The 24,664-nt window shown below is 49.1% G+C and overlaps 1 protein-coding gene and 1 long non-coding RNA gene across 3 annotated transcripts in view; both read left to right on the top strand.

Annotated features, from left to right (window-relative positions):
• Positions 1–20,793, top strand: part of LOC122684451 (low-density lipoprotein receptor-related protein 11-like) — a 79,168-nt gene extending 58,375 nt beyond the window's left edge. The window contains exons 5-8 of one of the 2 annotated variants that reach the window (XM_043888565.1): positions 2,363–2,464; positions 2,690–2,965; positions 18,053–18,179; positions 19,467–20,793. In XM_043888565.1, the coding sequence (XP_043744500.1) occupies positions 2,363–2,464; positions 2,690–2,965; positions 18,053–18,179; positions 19,467–19,518 (557 nt within the window). In that variant the 3' untranslated portion in view covers positions 19,519–20,793. Of the gene's footprint in view, positions 1–2,212; positions 2,465–2,689; positions 2,966–18,052; positions 18,180–19,466 lie in introns of those variants that run through there. The other variant, XR_006338046.1, reaches the window with a different exon arrangement.
• LOC122684489 lies at positions 11,893–16,163 on the top strand. Its single transcript, XR_006338051.1, has 3 exons — positions 11,893–12,285; positions 15,315–15,589; positions 16,039–16,163. It is a non-coding gene; the product is annotated as an uncharacterized LOC122684489 (long non-coding RNA).
• Positions 20,794–24,664: the final 3,871 nt, after the last annotated feature.

Consider the following 24,664-nt stretch of genomic DNA (forward strand, 5'->3'; position numbering starts at 1 on the left):
ACCTTGGGCCAAAGTACCATAGGGGAAGCCACAGGCGTGAGCAGAGGATAGTGGCCACATAACAATTCTAGTGTCACATCTAGGCCAGCTGCTGGTGGGTCTTATTTGTTCTCTGTGGCCCTGCTTATGCCAAAACACATAATCACTTCTATCCTATGATGGCTGGCCTAGCTGAAATAATGATTAGGGGTTGATGAGCCCAGATCATGATGGGCAACTCTGACATTCCATGATCAGTGACCTCATCTCTGCCAGGCCCCAGGACCACACCAGGAGCCACGTTTAAATGGTGTGACTTTCTCCACTGCAACACTCAGGGTCTGTGTTGTGAGCCTTCAAGTAGAAAATGACATGTAGCACCTTTCTGATCACAGATACCTCTGATGTCACCAGTTCTGCTGGGTCATCTGCCCAGGAAGCAGCTCCAGCCATGCTCACCGTTCACCAATTGTGACTGCTTTTGTGCTGAGACAGCAGATTGCAGCAGAGACCTCGGGTCTGCGAAGCCTAAAATATGTCTTCTGTACCATTACAGGAAACCTAAGGCCAAGTGGTGTTAACTGGAGATAGGATAGGGACCACACCACTGCAGCCCTTGAGAGGTTGTAGATTGGCACTTGTCTCTGTATTTCCTCTAGGATATTGTGTACACGTACCATTGGGGGTGGGGAGGTAGGGTCTGAAGTCTAAACCTGGAATTCACTAATATGGTAGCCTTCACCCCACGATAATTTATTAGCTCCTCAGGTCTCCATGCATTTCACAAGACCAGGGAATGTGAAATGACCGCTGTGTGGTCTCTGGACCCAGTGACAACCACTGTAAGCAGAACCTGGACTGCTGTCCATGGATGGCCTAGAAGTCAGAGCATCACTTCAACAACTGGGGGGCAATGATGATGCTATGGTTCCTGTGCCTGATACTAGAAACACACTAGGTGCAATGTGAATGTGAGAGTAGTTTCTGCTTCTGCAGGTTCACTTACCCCTGGAAATAATGACGTGGCTCTTTGGGAAAGAATGGAAGGACTTTTGCACTAGATGTGGTGATGAAAGGGCCCTCCTCTATAGAACGTGGCTTCTTTATCTGGTGATACCTTCTGAGAAGTGGCTCAGATCTGGAAAATGGGCCTGGATCAGATGTCTTGTAGGGATGGCTGCTTTTAGCTCCCTGATCATCCAGCCCTGTGTGCTGTCTCTCTTTAATTCTTTCAATGGTACCGTTTGTATCTAGGTTCCTGCCCATCTGTTTGCCTTTAGGATCGCCCTGTGCTATGAGCAAGCATCATATTCTCTGCAGTCAGGCCCTGGCTGGCATTGAGACTCTCTAATCACTTTGACCCCTGCACCTACTTTCTGCTGACCCTGAGCATCCCCACCTGGAATCTGATTTTTCCACAACTTCCATCCCTGTTCCTGATGGAAGCCCACAGGAACTCCATGTCCTACCACCATCCCTGACCTTCCACAAAAGTCATCCTTGAGCTATTGCAGATGCTTCTCATCCATGCTTTTCTCTCGGGCTCCATAGAGTCCATCAGGCTTTCCCATGGAGCTGGTGGACTGCACACACTCCTGCCCTTTCATACCGCGTCCACCCTGGCAGATTCACTTCTCTGAGCCTTGGATCCCCTCCTCTACTACCAGCCTCGGAAGTTCTGGACTTTCTCTTTCATGCCATGTGGGCCAGACCTTTCTCCAGGCTTCCAAGACCCATCCTAGTGGGAGATCACCATGTCTCCCCAGCCTTGCTAAGCCCAGTGACCCGTAATTATAAACTCTCCCTTCTCCAGCTTTGGGTTCTGTGCTCATCCTCCCCACCCCCACCCCCACTGGCTGTGATCCGCTTCCTCAGGAACAGCCCTCTTACCCTCTGCATCTCCCACAGACACTCAGAGAGAACCTGACATCCTCTGGGTTTGGGCCTTTCCTTCTGAACCAGCCTGGCCCATCCCTGGGAAAAGTATTTGTTGGATAGTGGCACCTGGGGAGCTGTGAGCAGAGTGGAAATGGGGCGTATCCAGGGCTGTGGGGTTTCTTGCCTGCCCGAGGCTTCGCCGTCTTCCTCAGTCGTGCCTGGTGAGGGGTGGGGGGCAGGTGGCGGTCCTGCTCTGTCAGCCCAGCCCGCAGCCTTCCTTTGCTGTCACAGCCCTGGGGGAGGAGGCACACGGGTCTTCTCCCACCCTCACCCTCTCTGTGGTTTGCCTTCACAGACGCTCACTCTCTGTCCTATAACTTCACCATCAATCCTCAGCCCAGACCTGGACAGCTGTGGTGTAACGTTGAAGGCGACGTGGACAGAGAGGTTTTTCTCTCCTATGATTGTGGTCATGGTAAGATCATATTCACTCGTCCATTGTGAGAAGAAGTGAAAACCATGAAGTCCTGGGAAACACAGATTGAAACACTCAGAGACATCAGGGACCACCTGTGTGACTTTACACTGGAGAAACCCACGGTCATGGGTGAGTTAGAGAGTCCAAGTACAGGAGGAGCAGATCGGGGCTTAAAATGCAGTTGGATGTTGGTCCTTCCCTAGTCGTCCAGTGGAAAGAGCAAGTGTTGCATGAGAGACCAGGGTCAGATCAGCTGGGCCCAGGGGACGTGAACCCAGGGGAGGTGGACCCAGGTGGGGCAAAGAATCTGTCAACCCCAGAGGCTGAGCTCTTTCTTTCCCACGGTGGGAGCAGACCCTCTCACCCTGCAGGCCTGGATGACATGTCACTGTGAGGATGACAGAAACATCAGTGGATCCTGGCAGTTTGGCTTGAATGGACAAATGAGCCTCCACTTTGATTCGGAGAATGGACACTGGAGAGTTGATCCCCCTGGAGGCAGATGGATGAAAGAGAAGTGGGAGAATGACAGAGCTGTGACCGAGTTCCTGAAGAAGGTCTCCATGGGAGACTGCCGGGCCTGGATTCAGGCTTTCATGGTGTGCTGGGAGAAAATGCTGAAGACCTCGGGTAAGTGAGAAGGGAGGAGAAAGTGACAGTCCCCTCGTGGTGACATGGACCCTGTGTGTGTGTGTGTCTGTTTGAGAAAGTGATCTGTCAAAGGTGAGTTGTCCTGGGAGACCAATGACCCGGGGATGCTCTGTCATACTCCTTCTTATTCCACCTCCTGACATCTTTCCTCACACACAGGCCTTTCTGCGACTGAACATGGATTTTTGCTGATCCCAAACCTGTAGACATCTTTTTGATTTCTGGGATTTATTTCTCACTGTATCCTCTTTCCAGAATCTTCTTTTAAATGTCACCAATCCTCCTTCTGGAAATCTGTCAATACCACCTCTGCTGTCAGCTCCTGAGGACTCCATCCTCATGTCACCGTCTCTGATGTCACAGCAGGACTGAGTGGCAGTGTTGAAAATCTTGCTCCCCCATTAGCTGTCAGAGTCCCGTGAGGACTAGGCTCCTCCCTTCCCCCCATCTCACCTGAGGATCTATCACAGGGGCCTCCATGTGATTGGTTGAAACTGTCTGCACAGTAGGGGTACCTGGGTCAGGGGGGCGAGGAGGCATCTGCCGAGTTTCAGGGTCTGGACAAGGGCTTCACTCTTACTCTCCTTGCAGCATCTCCGACCACAGTCCCCCCTAGAGTCCAGCCCAGGGCCACAGCCATCAAGACCAAAGCCTGGAACGTCCCTGTGGTCCTCACCAGTTTCATCATAACTGTGTTTCTTGGCTGAATCCTTTCCAGGAGCAAGTACTGAGGGCAGAATCCAGAGGGAAGGCAGGGGCACAGGGGCTGGTGTGAGGAGGGGGAAGGTGAATCCCAGCTGACCCCCTCCGCTCACTGAACCTCTACGTCCTGGAAATGAGCAGCTGAATAATACCCCATATCATCTGAGAGCAGAAGTCAGACAAACTCAGCCCTGAGTTCTGAGAAGTCCTCACTTTGAGGTGATATTGTGAAAAGGGAGGGGCCCTCACTAGGCTGAGGGCCTATTGATGCTGAAAGGGTTTAGCCACATCCCCTGACTGAGCACAGACCGCTGGCTGGCAGGGCCCAGGGTGGGTGGTGTGAGAACAGCAGGCGCTCAGGGCAAGGGCAGGACTCCCGGGGCTGAGAGCAGCATGGGGGCTCCACATGACGTGTCAGCCGGCAGGGGACCCACCCAGGGGCCAAGATGAGAGGGGCCGGGCTCTCATCCCAGGAGGAAGGGCTGGGAAGGCCTTTGCAGACCCAACTGCAAAGGCCTGTTCTCACAGGAAGTGGCTTGGGCCAAGCAGGCAAGGCAGGAGCCCCACAGGAGAGACTGTGGGAAGGGGCGAGGCCAGGCCTGTGCTCCTGGGGCAGCAGCAGTTCTGACTCAGCCTGTGGCCTGCCCGTCACCAGCCTCCTGGGGACCCAGAGCCTCCATCACTGAGCGGCCCTGCCTTGAGCAGAGGTCCTGGGGATGGTGGGCCTGAGCTGGGGTGGAGGCGCCCAGCTGGGCGGGACCAGGAAGAGATGGGGGGCAGGGACCCTGGTCCTGAGAGCTGTGTGTGCTGCTGGCTCAGAGGCTGGAGGGGAGCGAAGGGAGGAGGTTTGCCTGCAGCCCCCCAGGGCTGTCAGGAGGCAAGGCCCCTCCTCTGGGGACCTGCTCCCTGGTCCTTTAGGCCCCCCTCGGGGAGGATCCGGACCTGAGTGAAGGGAGCAGATTGATTCCTCACTGGCTCCAGTCCTGAGCCTGAGCAGAGGGTGTCAGGGCCTGGGGTGACTCTGTGATGCAGGAAGGAAGGAGGAGGGGACAAGAAGCTGCTGGGCCTGGGGTGGGGGTGGAGGACATAGGAGCCCCTCAGTGAGGGCGGGGCTGGAGGGGGGCTGGGGAGGGGCAGCCCCAGGAAAGTGACGGGATTCCTCAGCCTCCTGGACAAACACCCTTTTTTTTTTTCTACAGGAGATGGTGCTTCCAGGAAGCCACAACAGGTGCTCTTGTTGGCCTCATGGAACAGTCTTTCCTTGGCCGCCATTGTTCTCCGTCTGTTCACTTTAGAGCCAGGAGACCAGAGCGAGGAGTTCTGAGCCTGCCTTCCAGTTACGATGACGCAGGATCTGCACTGTCTCATGACTCTGGTCACATCTGGTGAGCACCCTCTTCAGTCTTTTTTTCACATCGTCTTTTGCCTCTTTCTCTTGGTTGTGAGTGCTGGAATCCCTGCAATGAAATGTTCAACTACTTGAACAAGAAATCTCCTCACATAGGACACTTTCTGTCTTCTAGTTTGAGAAAAATCAGAGTCTTCTCTGTATGGCAATCTCATTGTTGCAAATGATGATAATGCAAGAAAAATACCATCTGCTATTACAGAACACAGGGATTCTTTCTATGTTCAGAGAAACAACTTCAGAGTGTTTTGAACAGAACAAAATATTATTTCTAAATGTCTCTTTTAGTCATTTTATTTCCTAATATGAATATTTAAGTCAGTATCTCGCTATTGCAAAAGACATAAATATTTCAAGTTTCCTTTTCTAATCAAGGAGTGAGCTCAGGACATTTACCCTTTTCCCACCTTATGGGATTAAATAGAACTGGTGATTCGGCTACATTTATTGTGGAAGCAGAGAATTAAAAGAAAGCTCTTAAAGTAGCATGCAGTCTTGTTATTGATCCCAACAGTATCCTGATAAACTGAATCCAAAGATATATTCTGGAAGTTATGCAATGAAATCCTTTTTTGTTTCATCGAGATCTGCACCCTCAGTGGTGGCTCTCCTGTGTTGCTCTATGCCTCCACCTCTCGAAGGAGAAGCCAGACTTCACCGCACAAACTATGTCTGTTTTGAAAAGTAGATTTATTTCTCCATAGACAGAGGATCATATTCCGAATAGAGAATGAAGTACTACAAATAAATAAGATAAATTATAATGTTTTTGGCCACTGCTTGAGCTGTTCACATATGGTGAATTGTTCAGTCGCTAAGTCATGTCCAACTCTGTGACCCCATGGACACACGCCAGGCTTCCCTGTCTCTCACTATCTCCCGGAGTTTGCTCAAACTCATGTCCATTGAGTCAGTGATGCCATCCAACCATCTCATCCTCTGTTGCCCCATTCTCCTCCTGCCCTCAATCTATGCCATCATCATGAACTTTTCCAATGACTAGGCTCTTCACATCAGGAAGGCAAAGTACTGGAGTTTCATCATCATCATCAGTCCTTCCAATGAATATTCAGGGTTGATTTCCTTTAGGATTGACTGGTTTGCTCTCCTTGCAGTCCAAGCGACTCTCAAGAGTCTTATCTAACACCACAATTCAAAAGCATCAGTTCTTCAGCACTCAGCCTTCTTTATGGTCCAACTCTCACATAAGTGCATCCCTACTGGCAAATCCATAGCTTTGACCGGACAGACCTTTATTGGCAAAGTGATGTCTTTGCATTGCACGTCCTACTCAGCATCTTTCTTTTTTCTTCTCAAATCAATTTTACCACTTGACCTTGATGCTCAGTTTTGCTTTCTTATCATGCATGTGTTCACTGGAGGAGCACTTTTGATTTCCTTTAAGTACTTTTCCTTTGCATTCACAATTTGACCAACTGTTTGATAGGAAAGGCTTCTGTTAGGTCTTTGCCGGTTCTGTCTTTTATTGTGTCCATCTTTAAATGAAATGTTCCCTTGGTATCTCGAATTTTCTTGAGGAGATCTCTAGGCTTTCCCTTTCTGTTTTTTTTCCTCTATTTGCATTGATCATCTAGGAAGCCTCATCTTACCTCTCCTTGCTATTCTTGGGAATTCTGCATTCAGATGGGTAGATCTTTCCTTCTCTCCTTTGCCTTTCACGTCTCTTCTTTTCTCAGCTATTTGTAAGACGACCTCAGAAATCATTTTGTCTTCTTGCATTTCTTTTTCTTGGGGATGGTTTTGGTCAACACCTGCTGTAAAATGTCATGAACCTCCTTCCATAGTTCTTCAGGAACTCTGTGTACAACATATAATCCCTTAAATCTATTTGTCACTTCTACTGTATAACATAAAAGATTTGATTTAGGTCATAGTTGAATGGCCTAGTGGTTTTTCCTACTTTCTTCAATTTAAGTCTGAATTTTACAGTAAGGACCTCATGACCTAAGCAACAGTCAGCTCCCAGTCTTGCATTTGCTGACTGTATAGAGGTTCTCCACCTTTGGCTACAAGGAATATAATCTGTCTAGTTTCAATATTGACCATCTGGTAATGTCCATGTGTAGAGTCTTCTCTTGTTTTGTTGGAAGAGTGTTTTTGCTCTGGCTAGTGTGTACTCTTGACAAAACTCAAAATAGCTTTTTCCTGCCTTCATTTTGTACTCCAAGGCCAAACTTGCCTGTTACTCCTGGAATCTCTTGACTTCCTACCTTTTCATTCCAATCCCCTATGATGAAAAGGACATCTTTTGGGGTGTTAGTTCTAGAAGGTCATGTAGGTGTTCATAGAACTGTAAACCTGTGAAAAGATTGAACATATCCTGAATAATCAACCTGACAAAAAAATTGCCGGGATATCCTCATATACTCAAATAACTGACAGCCTTTAAAATAAATCTAGATCAAGTGGTACAGAAAATGCAATAACAGGAGTTTCCTTACATTGTTTGTAGGAGTAAAACTGAATCCTGTCTTGAGATGTATGCTTCAGTGTATTTCAACATTAGATCGTTTGTCCATCTTACTACACAACCAACTCAATGTTAGTTCCAGATGGAAAATGTAGACCAAAAGCCATGTAGATATAGCAAAACCTCAGCGATAGTCCAGGCTGTGTTCCAGACCAGGGCAGCAAATTGAATATCATAATATAGTGAATCACACAAATTTTTCATTTCCCACTTTGTATATAGTTTACTTGACACTGTCCATCATCTGTTACATGTGCAATAGTTTTACGACTAAATAAATAATATACAGAATTTCATTAACAACACTTTGTTTCTAAAATAAAGTAGTTTGAACATCATCTCTGCCTTCACAAGTCCAAATCTTTTTGCTGGTGGAGGGTCTTGTCTCAGTGTCCGTGGCTGCTGACTGATCAGGGTGGTGGTTGCTGAAGGTTGGGGTGAGCAGGACAATTTCTGAAAAGAAGACAACAATGAACTTTGCCACATCCTTCGACTCTTCGATTCACAGATTTCTCTGGAGCATACAGTGCTCTTAAACAGTGTTTTTACCCACAGCAGAAGTTCTTTGAAAGCTGGAGTTAACACTCTGCAGCCTGCTGCTGCTTTTTTCAACTACCTTTATGTTATATTCTAAATCCTTTGTTGTCATTTCAGTAAACTTCATAGCTTCTTCATGAAGAGCAGTTTCTCTCTCAAGAAACCACTTTCTTTGCTCATGCATAAGAATGAACCCTCATTCATTTCAGCTTTTTGATGCAGTTGCAGCAATTCAGCCACATCTTCAGGCTCCACTTCTAACTCTAGCTTCCTTGTTATTTCCACTACATCTGTACTACTTTCTCCAGTGAATTCTTGAATTCCTCAAAGTCATCTGTGAAGGTAGAAATCTACTTCTCCCATACTTGCATTAATGTTGATATTTCAACCTATTCCCATGATTCACTGTTTTCAGTAGATTCTATAATCATGAATCCAATGTAAATGGACTTCTCTGGTGGCCCAGTGATGAAGAATCTACCTTCCAATGCAAGGAATGACAGCTTGATACCTGTTCAGAGAACTACCTGTTCAGAGGACTAAGATCCCACATGTCGCCAAACAGCTAAGCCCACGTGTTGCAACTAGGCAACACCAGGCAACACCACTAGAGAGTCTGTGTGCTGTGATGAAGGATCCTGCATGACCCAACAGAGATCCCACATGCCTCAATTAAGACCAATGCAACCAAAAAAATTAATTAGCAAATGTTTTTTAAAAAGACTACATCGTTTTTTTTAAAAAATGAATTCAGTGCAGAAATTTTTCAGTTGCCTTTGCCCAGATCCAACAGAGGAATAACTGTCTACGCAGCTATAGCCTATAATGTACTTCCTAAATACTATGAGTTGAATATCATAGTTACTCCATGATCCATGAGCTTCGGAATGGATGTTGTGTTGGCAGCCATGAAAATAACATGAACCTCATTGTACTTCTCCATCACATTCTTGAACGCTTTGTCAATCAGCAGTAATATTTTGAAAGGAATCTTTCTGAGCAGTTGGTCTCAACACTGGACTTAAAACACTTGGCCACCAATGTTGTAAACAGATATTCTGTCATCCAGGCTTCATTGTTTCATTTACGGAGCACAGGCAGAACAGATTCAGCCTAATTCTAAAGGGCTTTAGAATTTTCCTTTTTTTTTTTTTAGTCCCATATATTTTTTTTTCATTTTTTAAAAATTTAAATTAGTTGTTTATTTTACTTTACAACATTGTATTGGTTTTGCCATACATTGACTTGAATCCGCCATGGGTGTACATGTGTTTCCCACCCCACCCCTCAGGGTCATCCCAGTGCACCAGCCCCGAGCATCCTGTATCATGCATCGAACCTGGACTGGCAATTCATTTCACATATGATAATTTACATGTTTCAAGGCCATTCTACCATATCATCTCACCCTCGCCCTCTCCCACAGAGTCCAAAAGATTGTTCAATACATCTGTGTCTCTCTTGCTGTCTCACATACAGGGTTATCATTACCATCTTTCTAAATTCCATATATATGCATTAGTATACTGTATTGCTGTTTTTCTGACTTACTTCACTCTGTATAGAATTTTCCAAGTGGCAAGTGACCATTGACTTCCAGTAATCTGCTGCATTAGCCCTTATCAAGAGAATCAGCCTGTTCTTGGAATCTTTGAAGCCAGGCACTGACTACTCCTTTCCAGGTATCAAAGTCCTGGCAGGCATCTTCTTCCAATAGATGGATATTTTGTCTACACTGGAAATCTCTGATTCAGTGGAGCCACCTTCATAGATTATCCTCACTAAATCTTTTGGAAAACTTGCAGCAGCTTCTACAGCAGGTCTAGTTACTACACTCTGCACTTTATGTTATGGAGATGGCTTCTTTCCTTAAACTTCATAAACCAACCCCTGCTGCCTTCAAGTTTTTCTTCTGCAGGTTTCTCACCTCTCTCAGCCTTCATAGAAATGAAGAGTTACAGCTTTGATCTGGATTAGGCTTTGCCTTCAGAAAACGTTGTGGCTGGTTGGATCTTCTATCCAAACCCATAAAACTTTCTTCATATCAGCAATAAGGATGTTTTGCATTCTCAGAAAGAGACTCACAGACTTAGTTAGAGAACAAACTTCTAGGTGCTGGGGGTAGGATGGGGGAAAGAGGTCATTAGGGAGGATGGAAAGTTCATGTATACCCTGCTCTATTTAAAATGGAGAGCCATCAAGGGCCTAAGACATGGTGTGTCTGTGTGTGTACCTTTCTCTGTGTGTCCAACTGTCTCTGTCCTCATGGACTGTAGCCTGCCAGCTCCTCTGTCCATGGAATTTTCCAGCCAAGAATACTGGAGTGGGTTCCTCTTTCCTTCTCCAGGATCTTCCCAGCCCAAGGAATGAACCCACAACTCTGCTCAATGTTATGTGACTGCCCTGTCAGGATGGGAGTGTAGGGAGAATGGATACATGTATGTGTACGGGTGAGTCCCTTAGCTGTTCACCTGAGACTATCCCAACACTGTTTGTAAATCAGCTAGACCCAATCCAAAATAAAAGGGTTTTTAAAAATAGACTGTTTTTTAGTTGGAGTAGTTGAAGCTATTCTGGGAAAAAGATACAAAGAAATGAAAAACCCAACAGGACTTTCGAAGAGCCCAGAGCAAAAGCAACATGCCTCACATGCCCCCAGCACACAACACCACCTAAGGGTTCAGCCAGTCACCTAAGCCACCCCTCTGACTGACCCCTGGAAACACCCCTCCCCTCACCCTTCAGAAGGAACCAGCTCACCCCACCACCTTGGGGAGTGAGCAAGCAAGGAACCTGTCATTTGTTCTCACTCCCCTCTGCTGCAGCAGGAGCCCCAATAAAGCCTTGCCTCAATTTCTTTTGATTAAAAAATTTAATTTATTTCTATTGTCTTTCCTCTTTAGATTTCTATTGATTAAGGAGGCCAAGAGCCTGGTGTGTAACAATTTGGGGACAGAGACACATGGGGGCTGGGAGGAGGACAGGACTCAGACTCGGGTTCCGGCCTCAGTCAGAAAACTCTTTCTAATGAGCACTTACTTTGGCCCACAAAAGGTCTAGGACTACTCTGGGACAGAAACTACTAGAAAATATATTGCTGATGACACAGCAGTTAAGGGCTGTCTCCAGGCCCTTTCAAGAGATCAGCAGAGTTCTCCGGTGGGGGTGGTGGTTTTTCTGGTGGGGTGGGGGCGGTTTGGAGGGGATCTTGAATCTTTTAAGGAAAGCAGGACTTCCCTCCAAGCTCAGTCAGTAAACACTCTGCCAGCAACGTAGGACATCCGGCTTCGATTCCAGGGTCAGAACTATCCCAAGGAGGAGGGCATGGCGACCCACTGAAGTACTCCTGTGGGACTGCTGGGGCTGGCAGGCGGCCCGGACCTGGTTTCGTTTCCCCTGAAATGGTGGGATTCCCCGCCCCGATCGGACCGCCTGGAGCCAGCCAATCAATATGCACCCAGTAAGAAACAAGAGTGAAAGCTGAAATGCCCGCGAACGCCTAAGTTGGAACAAAAGCCCGAGAAAGTTTGTACCAATAAAATTGCTTTGCAAACATGTAACCAATCCGCTTAAGCCAGCTACCAACTGCTTATGTTCACCCTGTAAATTTATGTAACAGCTGGGGCTCGGGGCTTTTCTGACCCTGCACCACTGCGTTGGTAATACACTTCCCTTTTTGCGAATTGCATTGTCTTGGAAGCCTTCTCTCTTCCTGCCCGGGGATTCGGACATCGGGCAAAACACTCCTGCCTAGAGAATCCCCAGGGACAGAGGAGCCCGGCGGGCTACAACCTCGGGGTCGCAAGAGTAGGACACGACTCAGCGAGTAAACCACCACCACAGGAAGGACTGCAAGCGGGAATGGGGAGGAAGGTTGAGGGGACAGAAGGATTTGGAGGAGAAAAGAGACGCTGAGGGGCAGGAAGAGACAGGAGTCAGGAGGGGGCAGCAACTGGTGGCGTCAGTGACGCGGGAAGGAGGGCGGGGAGGAGAGTGGACTGGAGTACGCAGCGAGCCCTCCTATAAAGAGCTTCTTCTATAAATAGTCGAATCCAACCAGTTTCCAGGTGGGGATGGACTGGACGGCTGGACCCGGAGCGCCTCTTGGTTTTCTGGCTCAGGTTCTGCTCCTGCCTCTCAGGTTCTGCACGGCGCGAGGAGGTGAGTTCCGGGATTAACCTGCGGGGAGCGGACACGCGGCCTTAAGACCCGAGAGGGATGGGGGTGTCCGAGGCGGTTCGGGGAACGCCGCGGCGGGGCCGCCTCCTGCTTTTAAAGCTCCGCGCGCTCCTTTCCCGCTGGGATCCTACTCCCTTCCCCGCTCGCCTGCTGGTTGCCGTCCCCCGGCAGGGAAGAGACAAGATCTGGGTGAAAAAGGAATCCCAGCAGGAAGGGAGGGGAGGCAGGAAGACGTGAGGGCCAGGGCGGCGTCACGAAATGCTGCTGCCGCCCCTCGGCGCCCCCGTCGAGAATTCGGAGTCACTGAAGCCGGTGCAGGACGGAGAAGGCAATGGCACCCCACTCCAGTCCTCTTGCCTGGAGAATCCCATGGACGGAGGAGCCTGGTAGGCTGCGGTCCAAGGGGTCGGGAAGAGTCAGATAAAACTGAGCGATTTCACTTTCACTTTTCCTTTGCATTGGAGAAGGAAATGGCACCACTGCAGGGTTCTTGCCTGGAGAATCCCAGGGACGGCGGAGCCTGGTGGGCTGCCGTCTGCGGGGTCGCACAGAGTCAGACACGACTGAAGCAGCAGCAGAAGCGGGTGCAGGAAAATGGCGGCCGCTTCCGAGAGACTGAACACACAGGGTTCAGGGGAAGGCTGGGTGGAGTCTGAGCAGTTGCGCTGGCAGCCGGAGAGGAGGGGGGAGATGGGCTAGGGTCTAGGTGGAGTCCTCCACCTGGGCGGGGAGGTGGGGGGGGAGGCAGGAGGGAGGGGCGGGGAGATGTGTGGACTCTGTACTAGGAAGCCTCCTCAGAGTCCTGCTTGGTTACAACACTATTTTTCTGCATCTCTCCCCTTCTTGTGAAGCCCATGGCCTCCAACAACTTCCCATCTTGTGAAGCCCATGGCCTCCAACAACTTCCCTAAACCTGCCCTCTGTCAACTGGCACCCTATCCTCTTGCCTGAGAATTCACCCCAGCAGAAGCCTCCCAGCCTGGCCCCCAGGACTTAAAGCAGGAGAGATGGGAGAAGAGCTTCCCAAATTGTGTGACACAGGGCACCCCCACTTCTACCCTTCGGTCCCATTCATCTTCCCTGAGACCATGGAGACAGTGGCTTATAATAGCTATTATTTAAGACAGGAGTTGGAGAACATTTTCTTTAAAAGACAGAGAGTAAATCTGTTGGTCTCGACAGGCCCTTTGGTGTCTGTGTGCATTATACACTCCACATGTGTGGTACAAGAGCAGGCAAAGATGACGAGAAAAAACCAAAAGAACCATGTGGCTGCCCTGGGTCACAAAACCGTAACAGATGACTCATCCCCCACGGACTAGTGCAAGGGGTGCCTTAGCTGCCTGTTGGGGAACCGAACACTTGCTCTGTCCTACCTTGTAGGTTCCGGGTGGTGTGAATGTGAAAGGATCGTGGGTCCAGCAGATATGGGCTAGTGTCCCCTGACCCCTCTGCTCTAGAGTGGCTTCCTTGGTCCACGGAGATATAGGGCACACTGCATGAAGCCTCAGCACGAGCAGAGAATAGTGTGTGCATGCTAAGTCGCTTCAGTCATGTCCCAACTTTTTATGATCCTATGCACTATCACCCACCAGGGTCCTCTCTCCAGGAGATTCTCCAGGCAAGAACACTGGAATGCGTTGCCATGCTCTTCTCCATGGGATCTTCTCTCACTCAGGGATAGATCCCACATCTATTCCAGCTCCATCATTGCAGGTGGATTCCTTACTGCTGAGCCTTCGGAGGCAGGTCCCGGAGAACAGTGGTCCTACAACAATTCTGATGTCAGGCCTAGGCCACCTGCTGCTATCTCTCATTTGTTGCCTCTGGCCCTTCTTATGCCAAACCACAATATCACTTCAGTCCTCTGATGGCTAGTCTGTCTGAACTAATGATTAGGGATTGATGAACCCAGATCATGATGGACAATGTTGACATTTCATGACCAGAGGCCTCATCTCTACCAGCCCCCAGGACCATACCAGGAGCCACATTTATATGGTGTAGTATTCCCCACTGCAAATCGTTTGGCCTTGCTTCAGGACATAAAGGGTCTGTGTTGTGAACCTCCAAGTAAAATGCCATAGACGGCACATAGCGCCTTTCTGACCACAGATGCCTCTGACGTCACAGGTTCTGCTGGGTCATCTGCCCAAGAAGCAGGTCATTATTCACCAATTGTCTGTGACTGCTTTTGTGCTAGGACAGCAGTTGTAACAGAAAACTATGGTCTGCAGAGCCTGAATTATGTCATATGTACAATTATAGAAATCTATGGGCCACACTGGGAATTAAATGGAGATAGGATAGGGATGATACTCCTGCAGCCCTGGAGAGGTTGTAGGTTGGTACTCCTCTCTGTCATTTTCTCCAGGATGTGATAAGGTTTGCACGTACTATTGGGGGATGAAGGTCAGTGTCAGAAGTGTGAACTTGGAAATCGCTTCTATGTTAGCCCTCACTGTAATTTACGAACTGTGAAGATTTTTCATTCATATGAAATGCAGTGGATGTGAAATGAGCACTGTGAGGATCAGTGAATGGGTGACACTCCTGTGGGCAGCACGTGGGACAGATGTGTATTCCTAACCACAGATCTCAGGCACCACAGTACTAACAGACGGCCATGGTGATGTTTCCGATTTCTGGACATGATGTCATTCCCTCTCTAGGTCCTTATGAATGTGGGGGTGGCTTCTCTGCCAAGTGTACACTTACCCCACTCACTGACCATGTGGCTTCCAAAGGCCAGAAGGACTTGTGCACTCGCTGTGGTGATGAGGGCCCTCCTTGCTGATGCCTGGCATCTCTGTCTCTAGCAATGGATTCTGAATATAAGACCTGACTCAGTGCTGGATGCTACACAGAGGATCTGGACATTTTGTTGGGATGTCTGCATTCAGCTTCCTGAACATCCAGTCTTGTGTTTGTCTCTGTTTGTTTTTTTTTAAATTTTTCCTTTCCATCGTGTAGTTTTTAACAGCGCTCACTGCTCATCCGTTTGCCTCTAGGGTCGCCCTGTGCTATGAGCCAGCATCGCACTCTCTGCAGTCAGGCCCGGCTACACTGGGACTCTCTAGTCACTCTGACCACTGCATCTGCTTTGTGTCTGAAATAGAGCACTCCCCCTGGCATCAGCTCTTTCCACCTTCTCCATCCTTACTCCTGCTGGAAGCCCACAGGAACACCATCTGCTACCACCATCAGTGACCTTCAGCAAGAGTCATCCTGGAGCTGTTGGAGATACTTCTCATCCATTCTTTCCTCTCGGGCTCCAGAGAACCAGGTGGACCGCACACCTTCCTGCCCTTTCACACCGTGTCCGCCCTGGCAGATTCACTTCTCTGAGCCTTTAATCCCCTCCTCTACCACCTGCCTCGGAAGTTCTGGATTTTCTCTTTCAAGCCAGGTGGGCCAGGCCTTTCTCCAGGCTTCCAAGACCCTTCCTAGTTGTAGATCAGCAGTATCTCCCTGGCCCTGCTAAGTCCTGTGACCCCTAAATGTGAATTCTCCTTTCTGCAGCTTTGGGTTCTGTGTTGGCCTTAGGAGCAGAGTGGAGATAATGTTATGAGCCTTCTCCACTTGCTCAGCCTGTAGGTGGTGTTGGGGGGCAGGGGGGCCTTCCTGCTCTGCCCACCCAGCCCTGCAGCTGTACTCTGCTCTCACATAAGTTGGGGGAGGAGGTAAAGGGTGTTCTTCTCCCAACTCTGCCCTCATCTGCGTTTTCCTTCACAGATCCTCACTCTCTTTGCTACAACTTCACCATCGATCCTCAGCCTAGTCCTGGAGAGCCGTGGTGTGTGGTTCAAGGCCAGGTAGATGGGAATGTTTTTCTCTCCTATGACTGTGGTGGCGCCAAGATCCAATCCACAAGTCCATTGGGAGAGGAGGTGAAAACTACGCACACTTGGGAAATACAGACAGAAACACTGAGAGACATCGGGGACTTGCTCAAGTGGCGATTGTCTGACGTCATACTGGAGAAACACATGGCCAGAGGTGAGTGCAGTTCAGTTCAGGTCAGTCGCTCAGTGGTTGTTCCACTGTTAGCAACGCCATGGACTGCAGCACGGCAGGGTTCCCGGTCCTTCACCAACTCCCAGAGCTTGCTCAAACTCATGTCCATCAAGCCAAACTCATGTCCATTGAGTCCAGGGATGAGTGAGCAAGTCCAAATACTGAAGGAGCACACTGGGGGCTTAGCTACATCCATTGTTTATGGGTGAAAAATTCAATTGGATATTGGTCCTTCCCTGGTAGTCCAGTGGAAGAAGAGGGCCTTGGAGGAGAGAACAGGGCCTGATTAGCCAGGACCAGGGGAGGTGGACCAAGGTGAGGCAAGGAATTTGTCAAGTCCAGAGGCTGAGCCCTTTCTTTTCCTCGGTGGGTCAGGCCCTCTGACCCTGCAGGCCAGGATGACGTGCCGGTGGGAAGAGGATGGACACATCAATGGATCCTGGCAGTTTGGCTTCAATGGCCAAATGTGGCTCCTCTTTGATTCAGAGAATGAACACTGGACAGTGGTTCATTCTGGAGGGAGGCGGATGAAAGAGAAGTGGGAGAATGACAGAGCTGTGACCGACTACTTGAAGAAGGTCTCCATGGGAGACTGTCAGGCCTGGCTTCAGGATTTCATGGTGCGCTGGGAGGAAATGTTGAAGAGCGCAGGTGAGAGTAGCATAAGGACGTGGCAGTCCACGCAAGGTGATGTGAACCCACCGTCTGTGTGTGCGTGTGTGTGTCTGTGTGTGTGTTTTAGCAAAGTGATCCATCTAAAGTGAGCTGTTCCTGAAACATGGATGGCCCTAGAGAGTCTCATACTGAGTGATGTAAGTCAGAAAGAGAAGGAGAAATATCATATGACGTGCCTTTTATGTGGAATCTAAAAAGAAATAGTACAAAGGAACTTACAAAACAGATTCACAGACTTAGAAAACAAGCTTATGTGTACCCAGGGAAAGGGATAGTTAGGGACTTTGGGGAGGTCATGTACACAGTGCTATATGTTAACGGATAACCAACAAGCTCCCACTGTATAGCACATGGAACTCTACTCAATATTATGTGCCAGCCTGGATGGGAGAGGGGCTTAGGGGAGAAGGGGCACATGTATATCTATGGCTGGATCCCTTCGCGGTTCACCTGGAACTATCATTGCGTTGTTAATCAGCTATACCCCAATACACAGTGGTTTTGGTGTTAAATAAAAGAATGTAAAAAGAGAAATAAATAAAGGGAGTTGTCCTGGGAGAACAATGTCCCGGGGATGCTTTGTCATCCTCCTTCCTCTTCCACCTCCTGACGTCTCTCCTCACAGCACAGGCCTTTGAACGAGTGAGTATGGATTTTTGCTGATGCCAAACCTGTAGACATCTTTTTGATTTCTGGGATTTATTTCTCACTGTACCCTCTTTACGGAATCTTCTTTTAAATGTCACCAATCCTCCTTCTGGAAATCTGTCATTACCACCTCTGCTGTCAGCTCCTGAGGACTCCATCCTCATGTCACCGTCTCTGATGTCACAGCAGGACTGAGTGGCTGTCTTGGAAACCTTGCTCCCCCATTAGCTGTCAGCCCCGTGAGGACTGGGCTCCTCCCTTCCCCCATCTCACCTGGGGGTCTATCACTGGGGCCTCCATGTGATGGGTGCAAACTGTCTGCACAGTAGGGGTACCTGAGTCAGGGGGGTGAGGAGGCATCTGCCGAGTTTGGGGTCTGGACAAGGCTTCACTCTTACTCTCCTTGCAGCATCACCGACCACGGGCCCCCCTGCAGTCCAGCCCAGGGCTACAGCCATCAGTCACACCGCCTGGATTGCTCCTGTGGTTCTCACCAGTTTCTTCATCATAGTAGCCTGGAGCCTTTACAAGAAGAGGTACTGAGGGCAGAATCCAGAGGGAATCAGGGGCACAGGGCCTGGTGTGAGGACGGGGAGGGAAATCCCGCAGGCTGAGTCAGAACTGCTGCTGCTCCAGGAGCACAGGCCTGGCCTCACCCCTTCCCACAGTCTCTCCTATGGGGCTCCTGCCTTGCCTGCTTGACCCACTTCCTGTGAGAAAGGGCCTTTGGAGTTGGGTCTGCAAAGGCCTTCCCACCCCTTCCTCCTGGCATTGGGAATCCCATCCAATCCCTGCCCTTCACTGTACCTCCTCATCCTGGAAATGAGCCAGGTGAGTAAGACCTCATATAACCTGATAGCAAGAACTCAGACAGGCTCAGGCCTCAATTCTGATGGCTCCTCACTGTCAGATGACAATGGGAAGTGGGGGGTGGCTGGGGTGCAGGAAGGCTGGGGGCCTGTTGAAGTTGCAGAGACTGCTGTCTGGCAGGGCCCAGGGTGGGTGGTGTGAGAATGTGGGGGCTCCACATGACGTGTCAGCGGGGAGGGGACCCACCCAGGGGCCGAGATGAGAGGGGCCAGGCTCTCAGCCCCGGAGGAAGGGGTGGGAAGGCCTTTGCAGACCCAACTCCAAAGGCCTGTTCTCACAGGAAGTGGCTTGGGCCAAGCAGGCAAGGCAGGAGCCCCACAGGAGAGACTGTGGGAAGGGGCGAGGCCAGGCCTGTGCTCCTGGGGCAGCAGCAGTTCTGACTCAGCCTGTGGCCTGCTCGTCACCAGCCTCCTGGGGACCCAGAGCCTCCATCACTGAGTGGCCCTGCCTTGAGCAGAGGTCCTGGGGATGGTGGGCCTGAGCTGGGCTGGAGGCGCCCAGCTGGGCGGGACCAGGAAGAGATGGGGGGCAGGGACCCTGGTCCTGAGAGCTGTGTGTGCTGCTGGCTCAGAGGCTGGAGGGGAGCGAAGGGAGGAGGTTTGCCTGCAGCCCCCCAGGGCTGTCAGGAGGCAAGGCCCCTCCTCCGGGGACCTGCTCCCTGGTCCTTTAGGCCCCCCTCGGGGAGGACCCGGACCTGAGTAAAGGAAGCAGAATGATTCCTCACTGGCTCCAGTCCTGAGCCTGAGCAGGGGGTGTCAGGGCCTGGGGTGACTCTGTGATGCAGGAAGGAAGGAGGAGGGGACAAGAAGCTGCTGGGCCTGGGGTGGGGGTGGGGGTGGAGGACATAGGAGCCCCTCAGTGAGGGCGGGGCTGTGGGGGATGGGGAGGGGCAGCCCCAGGAAAGTGACAGGATTCCTCAGCCTCCTGGACCAACACCTCTTTCTTTTCTGCAGGAGACGGTGTTCCCAGAAAGCCGATGACAGGCTCTGTTGGCCTCAGGAATGAGTCTTTGCTTGGCCGCTGTCCTTCTCTTGCTGTTCATTTTAGAGCCAAGAAGTCAGACGTTCGGAATCCCAAGTCTGTCTATGAGTTATGATGACACAGTGGCTGCACCATCTCGTGTCTCTTGTCACATCTGATGAACATCCTCCTCAACCTCTTTATTTTTTTCAAATTATTATTATTATTGTTATTTTCAAATCTCCTTTCCCATTTTCTCTTGGTGTTGAGTGATGCAGTCTCTGCACTGATACTTTCAACTATTAGAACAAGAGATCACCACAGACATAATACTTTCAATCTTCTAGTTTTTGGAAAATTAGACTTTCCCCTGCATCGTGACCTTATTCTTAAAAATGATGATATTGCTTGAAAAATACAATTGCTTTTGCAGGACTCAGTGATTTTTTTTTCTATATCCAGAGAAACAACTTCATTATAATTTCAAAGGAGTAAAATTTTACATTGACTTGTTCCCTTCATACTATTACCCTATTTGTGCTGAGTCATGTTCGACTCTTTGCAACCCCATGGACTACCAGTCTTCTCTGTCCATGGGATTTCCCAAGCAAGAATACTGGAGTGGGTTGCTATTTCCTTCTCCAGGGGATCTACCTGATCCAGGGATCAAACTCATGTCTCCTGTGTCTCCTGTTCCTCACTCGCTGGCAGGCTGATTCTTTACCACAAGCACCACCTGGGAAGCCTTTATACTGATTCTTAAGTCATCATCTCTATATTGCAGAAAAGTTAAGTCCTTCATGCCTGTTTTCTAATCCAGGAGAAAAGTCATGGTATTTCACCATTCCTCCCCATGATGGCATTAAATAAAACCAATGATAATGCTTTATCTCTTGTGGAAACAGAGAATTTAAGGATCACTCCTAAAGTAATATGCAGTCCAGTTGTGAACTGATCCTTAAATTCTCTGGATTTTTAAAAGTATATTTCACCATATCCCAACAGTAGGTCATGTGTTCACCCTACTATGCAGCCATCTGAGTGTTAGTTCCAGGCTAGAAAACATAGACTAAAAGCCATGTAGATAGAGGCCAACCTCAGAGATATTGTGGGCTGGGTTCCAGACCAGGGCAATAAAGTAAATGTCACAATAAAGAGAATCACACATTTTTTCATTTCCACTGCACATAATAGTATGTTGATATGGAAGTCTGTTAAGTATGCAATACCTTTATGTCTAAATGAACAATGTACAGACCTTAATACACAACACTTTGTTTCTAAAATAAAATATGTTGGACAACATCTGAGCCTCCAGGGAGTCACCATCTTTTTGCTGGTGGAGGGTCCTGTCTCAGTGTCTGTGGCTGCTGACTGATTGGGGTGGTGGCTGAGGGTTACGGTGGGTAGCGCAATCTGAAAATAAGACAGCAATGAACTTTGCCACATCATTTGACTCTTACTTTCACAGAAGAATTAATTCTCTTAGCCTGCAATGCTCTTTGACAGTGTTTTACCCATAGTAGAACTTCTTTCAAAATTAGGGTTAATCCTCTCAAGTCCTGCCTTTTCAACTAAATGTATTCTAAAGTTAGAATATTCTAAGTTCTTTGCTGTCATTTCAACAATCTTCACGGAATCTTCACCAGGAGTAGATTTTATATCAAGAAACCACTTTGCTCATCCGTTAGAGTCAACTCTCATTTATTCCAATTGTGTCATTAGATTGCAACAATCACTCCCATCTTTACATTAGGCTCCACTTCTAATTCTAGCTCTCTTGCTATTTCTGCCACATCTGTAGTTACTTCTTCCAGTGAACTCTTGAACCCCTCAAAGTCATCTAAGAAGGTTAAAATCAACTTCTAAATTTCTATGAATGTTGAAATTTCAACCTCTTTTCATGAATCACGAATGTTTTGGCTGGAACTTCTAATCGTGAATTCACTTTAGAAAGTTTTCAATTGACTTTTGCCCAGATCCATCAGAGGAATCACTATTTGTGGCAGCTATAGCCTTGCAGAAACTATTTCCTAAATTCGACAACTTGAACATAATGACTACTTGGTCCGTGGGCTACAGAATGGATGCTGTTTTAGCAGGTGTGAGAACAACATGAATATCATTGTACTTCTCCATCAGGGCTCTTGGGTGCATTCTCAATGAGCAGTGATAGTTTGAATGGAATCCTTTTTTGTGAGCAGTAGGTCTCAATAGTGGATTTAATACTTTTGGTAATCAGTGTTGTAAACAGAAGTCATCTCATCTTTGTTGTTCCATTTGCGGAGTACAGGCAGAATAGATTTAGCATAATTCTGAAAGTCACAAAGATTTTTGGAAGGTAAGTGAGGTTTGGCTTCAAGTCACCAGCTGCATTAGCCCCTAACATGAGAGTTGGCCTATCTTTTGAATCTTTGAAGCCAGGCACTGACTTCTTGCTAGCCATGCAAGTCCTCGGGGGCATCTTCTTCCAATAGAACACTTCTCTACACTGGAAAGCTCTCATTTAGGATAGCCATCTTCAGAGATTATTCTATTAGATCTTCTGGATGACTTGCTGCAGCTTCTGCATCAACCCTCTCTCTTCCACTCTGTGCTCTATGTCAGGAAGATGGCTTCTTTCCTTAAACCTCATGAACCAATCCCTACCGACTTTGCACTTTTTTTCTGCAGCTTCCTCACCTCTTTCTGCCTTCATAGAATTGAAGAGAGCTAGGGTCTTGCTCTGGATTAGGCTTTGACCTAAGGCAGCGTTGTGATCTTTCGTCCAGTCCACTGAAAGATTCTCCATATCAGCAATAAGTCTGTTTTGCTATCTTCTCATTTGTGTGTTCACTGGAGGAGCACTTTTGATTTCCTTTAAGAACTTTCCCTTTGCGTTCACAACTTGACGATTTGGGGCAAGAGACCTAGTTTCTGGCCCATCTTGGCTTTGACATGCCTTCTTCAAAAGCCTAACCATTTCTGTCTTTGGATTTAAAGTGAGAGAGGCGTGATGCTTCCTGTCAATGGGTCATGTAGAGGTAAGGTTATTAATTGGCCTAATTGCGATATTGTTGTGTCTCAGGGACTCAGGCGTCTCAGGAGAGAGATGGACGGGTCAACGGAGCAGTCAGGACACACACACATATCAGATGGCAATGTGCCCATGGTTCCTGGCACCCCAAAACAATTACAATACTAACATGAAAGATCATTGATCACACAAAGGCAAAATCAAGATGGCCAAGTAGGATGCCCTGAGCTCCGCTCTCCCATGAACATACCAAAACTACAACCACATACACAACAGCTCTCTTTCCGAGAAAATGACCTGAAACTGGCAGAATATCCCCTCTACAACCAGCATAGAGAAAGAACCACACTGAGAAGGGCAGGAGCAGAAAAGAAGGGATCTAGTCGGGACCCTTTCGCCAACTACTCTCAAACAGAGGGGTCATCACACTGGAGCATTCTGCCTAAGGAGCAGGAGGTTTTGGCCCTACATCAGGCACCCCAGCCCTGGTGCAGCGCTGGGAGAAGCAGCCCCACGCCCCCACTCCCCCACTCCCATTTTGGAAACCAAGAGGATTTATGATCTGGAGTACTGGAGGACTGTGGGAAACGGAGACTCCACTCTTAGAGACCATGGGCACAGAATTGCTTGCTCCCTGTCCCAGCACAGAGTCCGCAGATTGCAAAGTGTCTGGTGCTCTGGCCAGCATTTGGAGACCATGCCTAGCATTGGCTGGGCCTCACAGCCAACAGGGCTCCACACAGAAGACTCTCTGCAAACAGCCACCCCCTCACCAACACACACACACACACACACACACACACACCTCACACACACACACACACACACACAGAGGAGCCAAGCTTGGATCTCGCCATCCCTCAGCTCTGCCCCGCCTCCCTGTGACCCCAGCCCAGGCTGAGACAATCGTCGCAGGTCCCGGGGTCCTGATGAGCCGTGTGACCGCATGGCCACACGCAGGCTCATCTGGCAGAAGCCCTGACTCACATCCCACCACCAGGCTCCACCTTGGGGTCACCCAGCTGCCGCCCTCAGACAGCAGCAAACTCTGTGAGTCAACAGGTGCAAAGGAGGCAGGAAGGTTCTCAACGGACTCACTAGACTCTCTGTGTGGGACGGACCTGTGCTGGGAGGCCAGTTGGAGGACAAGAGACCCACAAGGGTGGGCAGGACTCAGGGTTGGGTGGGACAAGAGCTTGGTGGGGCCTGGTGACCTGTGGGGGAGAAACTCCATTATGAAGGGCTGGGGGCGGGAGCCTGGGTTGAATCCCCTGGAGGAGGCAACCTGGAAGCCCCTGGTAGACTCAGACCACAGGGAAGAAGGACTGGGAGAACAGGAGGAAGTCAGAGATGGGCCAGGTCAGCCCTGTGGGAGGAGCATGGGCCACAGGGACCGGGGCAACCAGATTCACCTCATGCATGCCCCTGACCCCCAGCCTCACCCCAGATCTCCAGGTGTGAGGTCAGAGGTGGAGGGCTGGGGAGGTTGGAACTAGCACCTGAAGCAGTTTCATGGATGTGGACTATAGATACCTCCGGAAAAAGGAATCTGGACAAAATTGGACTGTGCTAGTTTCTTCATCTTGCCATGCCTCAATTTACACATTTGTAAATGGGAAATGCTACCTAATGGAATGAATAGAGGCTAAATATTCATTTAGGACCTGAGGCGATCATGCAGGTAACCCCGAATTTGTGTATACTGAGGACTCACCAACCCCTGTCTCAGGAATTGTTGTTGTTTAGTCACTAAGTTGTATCTCTGTGATCCTGTGGACTGTAGCCCGCTAGCCTCCTCTGTCCATGGGATGTCCTCAGGCAAGAATGTTGGAGTGGGATGCCATTTCCTTCTCCAGAAGATCCTTCCCATCCATGGATGGAACAGACATCTCCCACATTGACAGGCGGATTCTTTACTGCTGCGCCACCTGGGAAGCCCCTTATCAGGTGTTAGTGCTGCTAAAAAAACACAAAGAACATGGGGATCCAGAGAAGGGGATGGACAGAAGAAAGGTGAGGCACAGATCATTGAAATTTTGGTGAACAACAGTCCCACAGAGGGTGTGGGGAGCCTGGGGGGAGCCCCCAGGAGAGACTCCAGTGGGAGGACTCTGGGGAGTCGTCCCCTCCTCCACTGGCCAGCCAGGCTCCTCCCCACGGTGGGTCACCCCGGGC

This window comes from Cervus elaphus, chromosome 26 (assembly GCF_910594005.1).
Source record: "Cervus elaphus chromosome 26, mCerEla1.1, whole genome shotgun sequence".
NCBI classification, from domain to species: domain Eukaryota; kingdom Metazoa; phylum Chordata; class Mammalia; order Artiodactyla; family Cervidae; genus Cervus; species Cervus elaphus.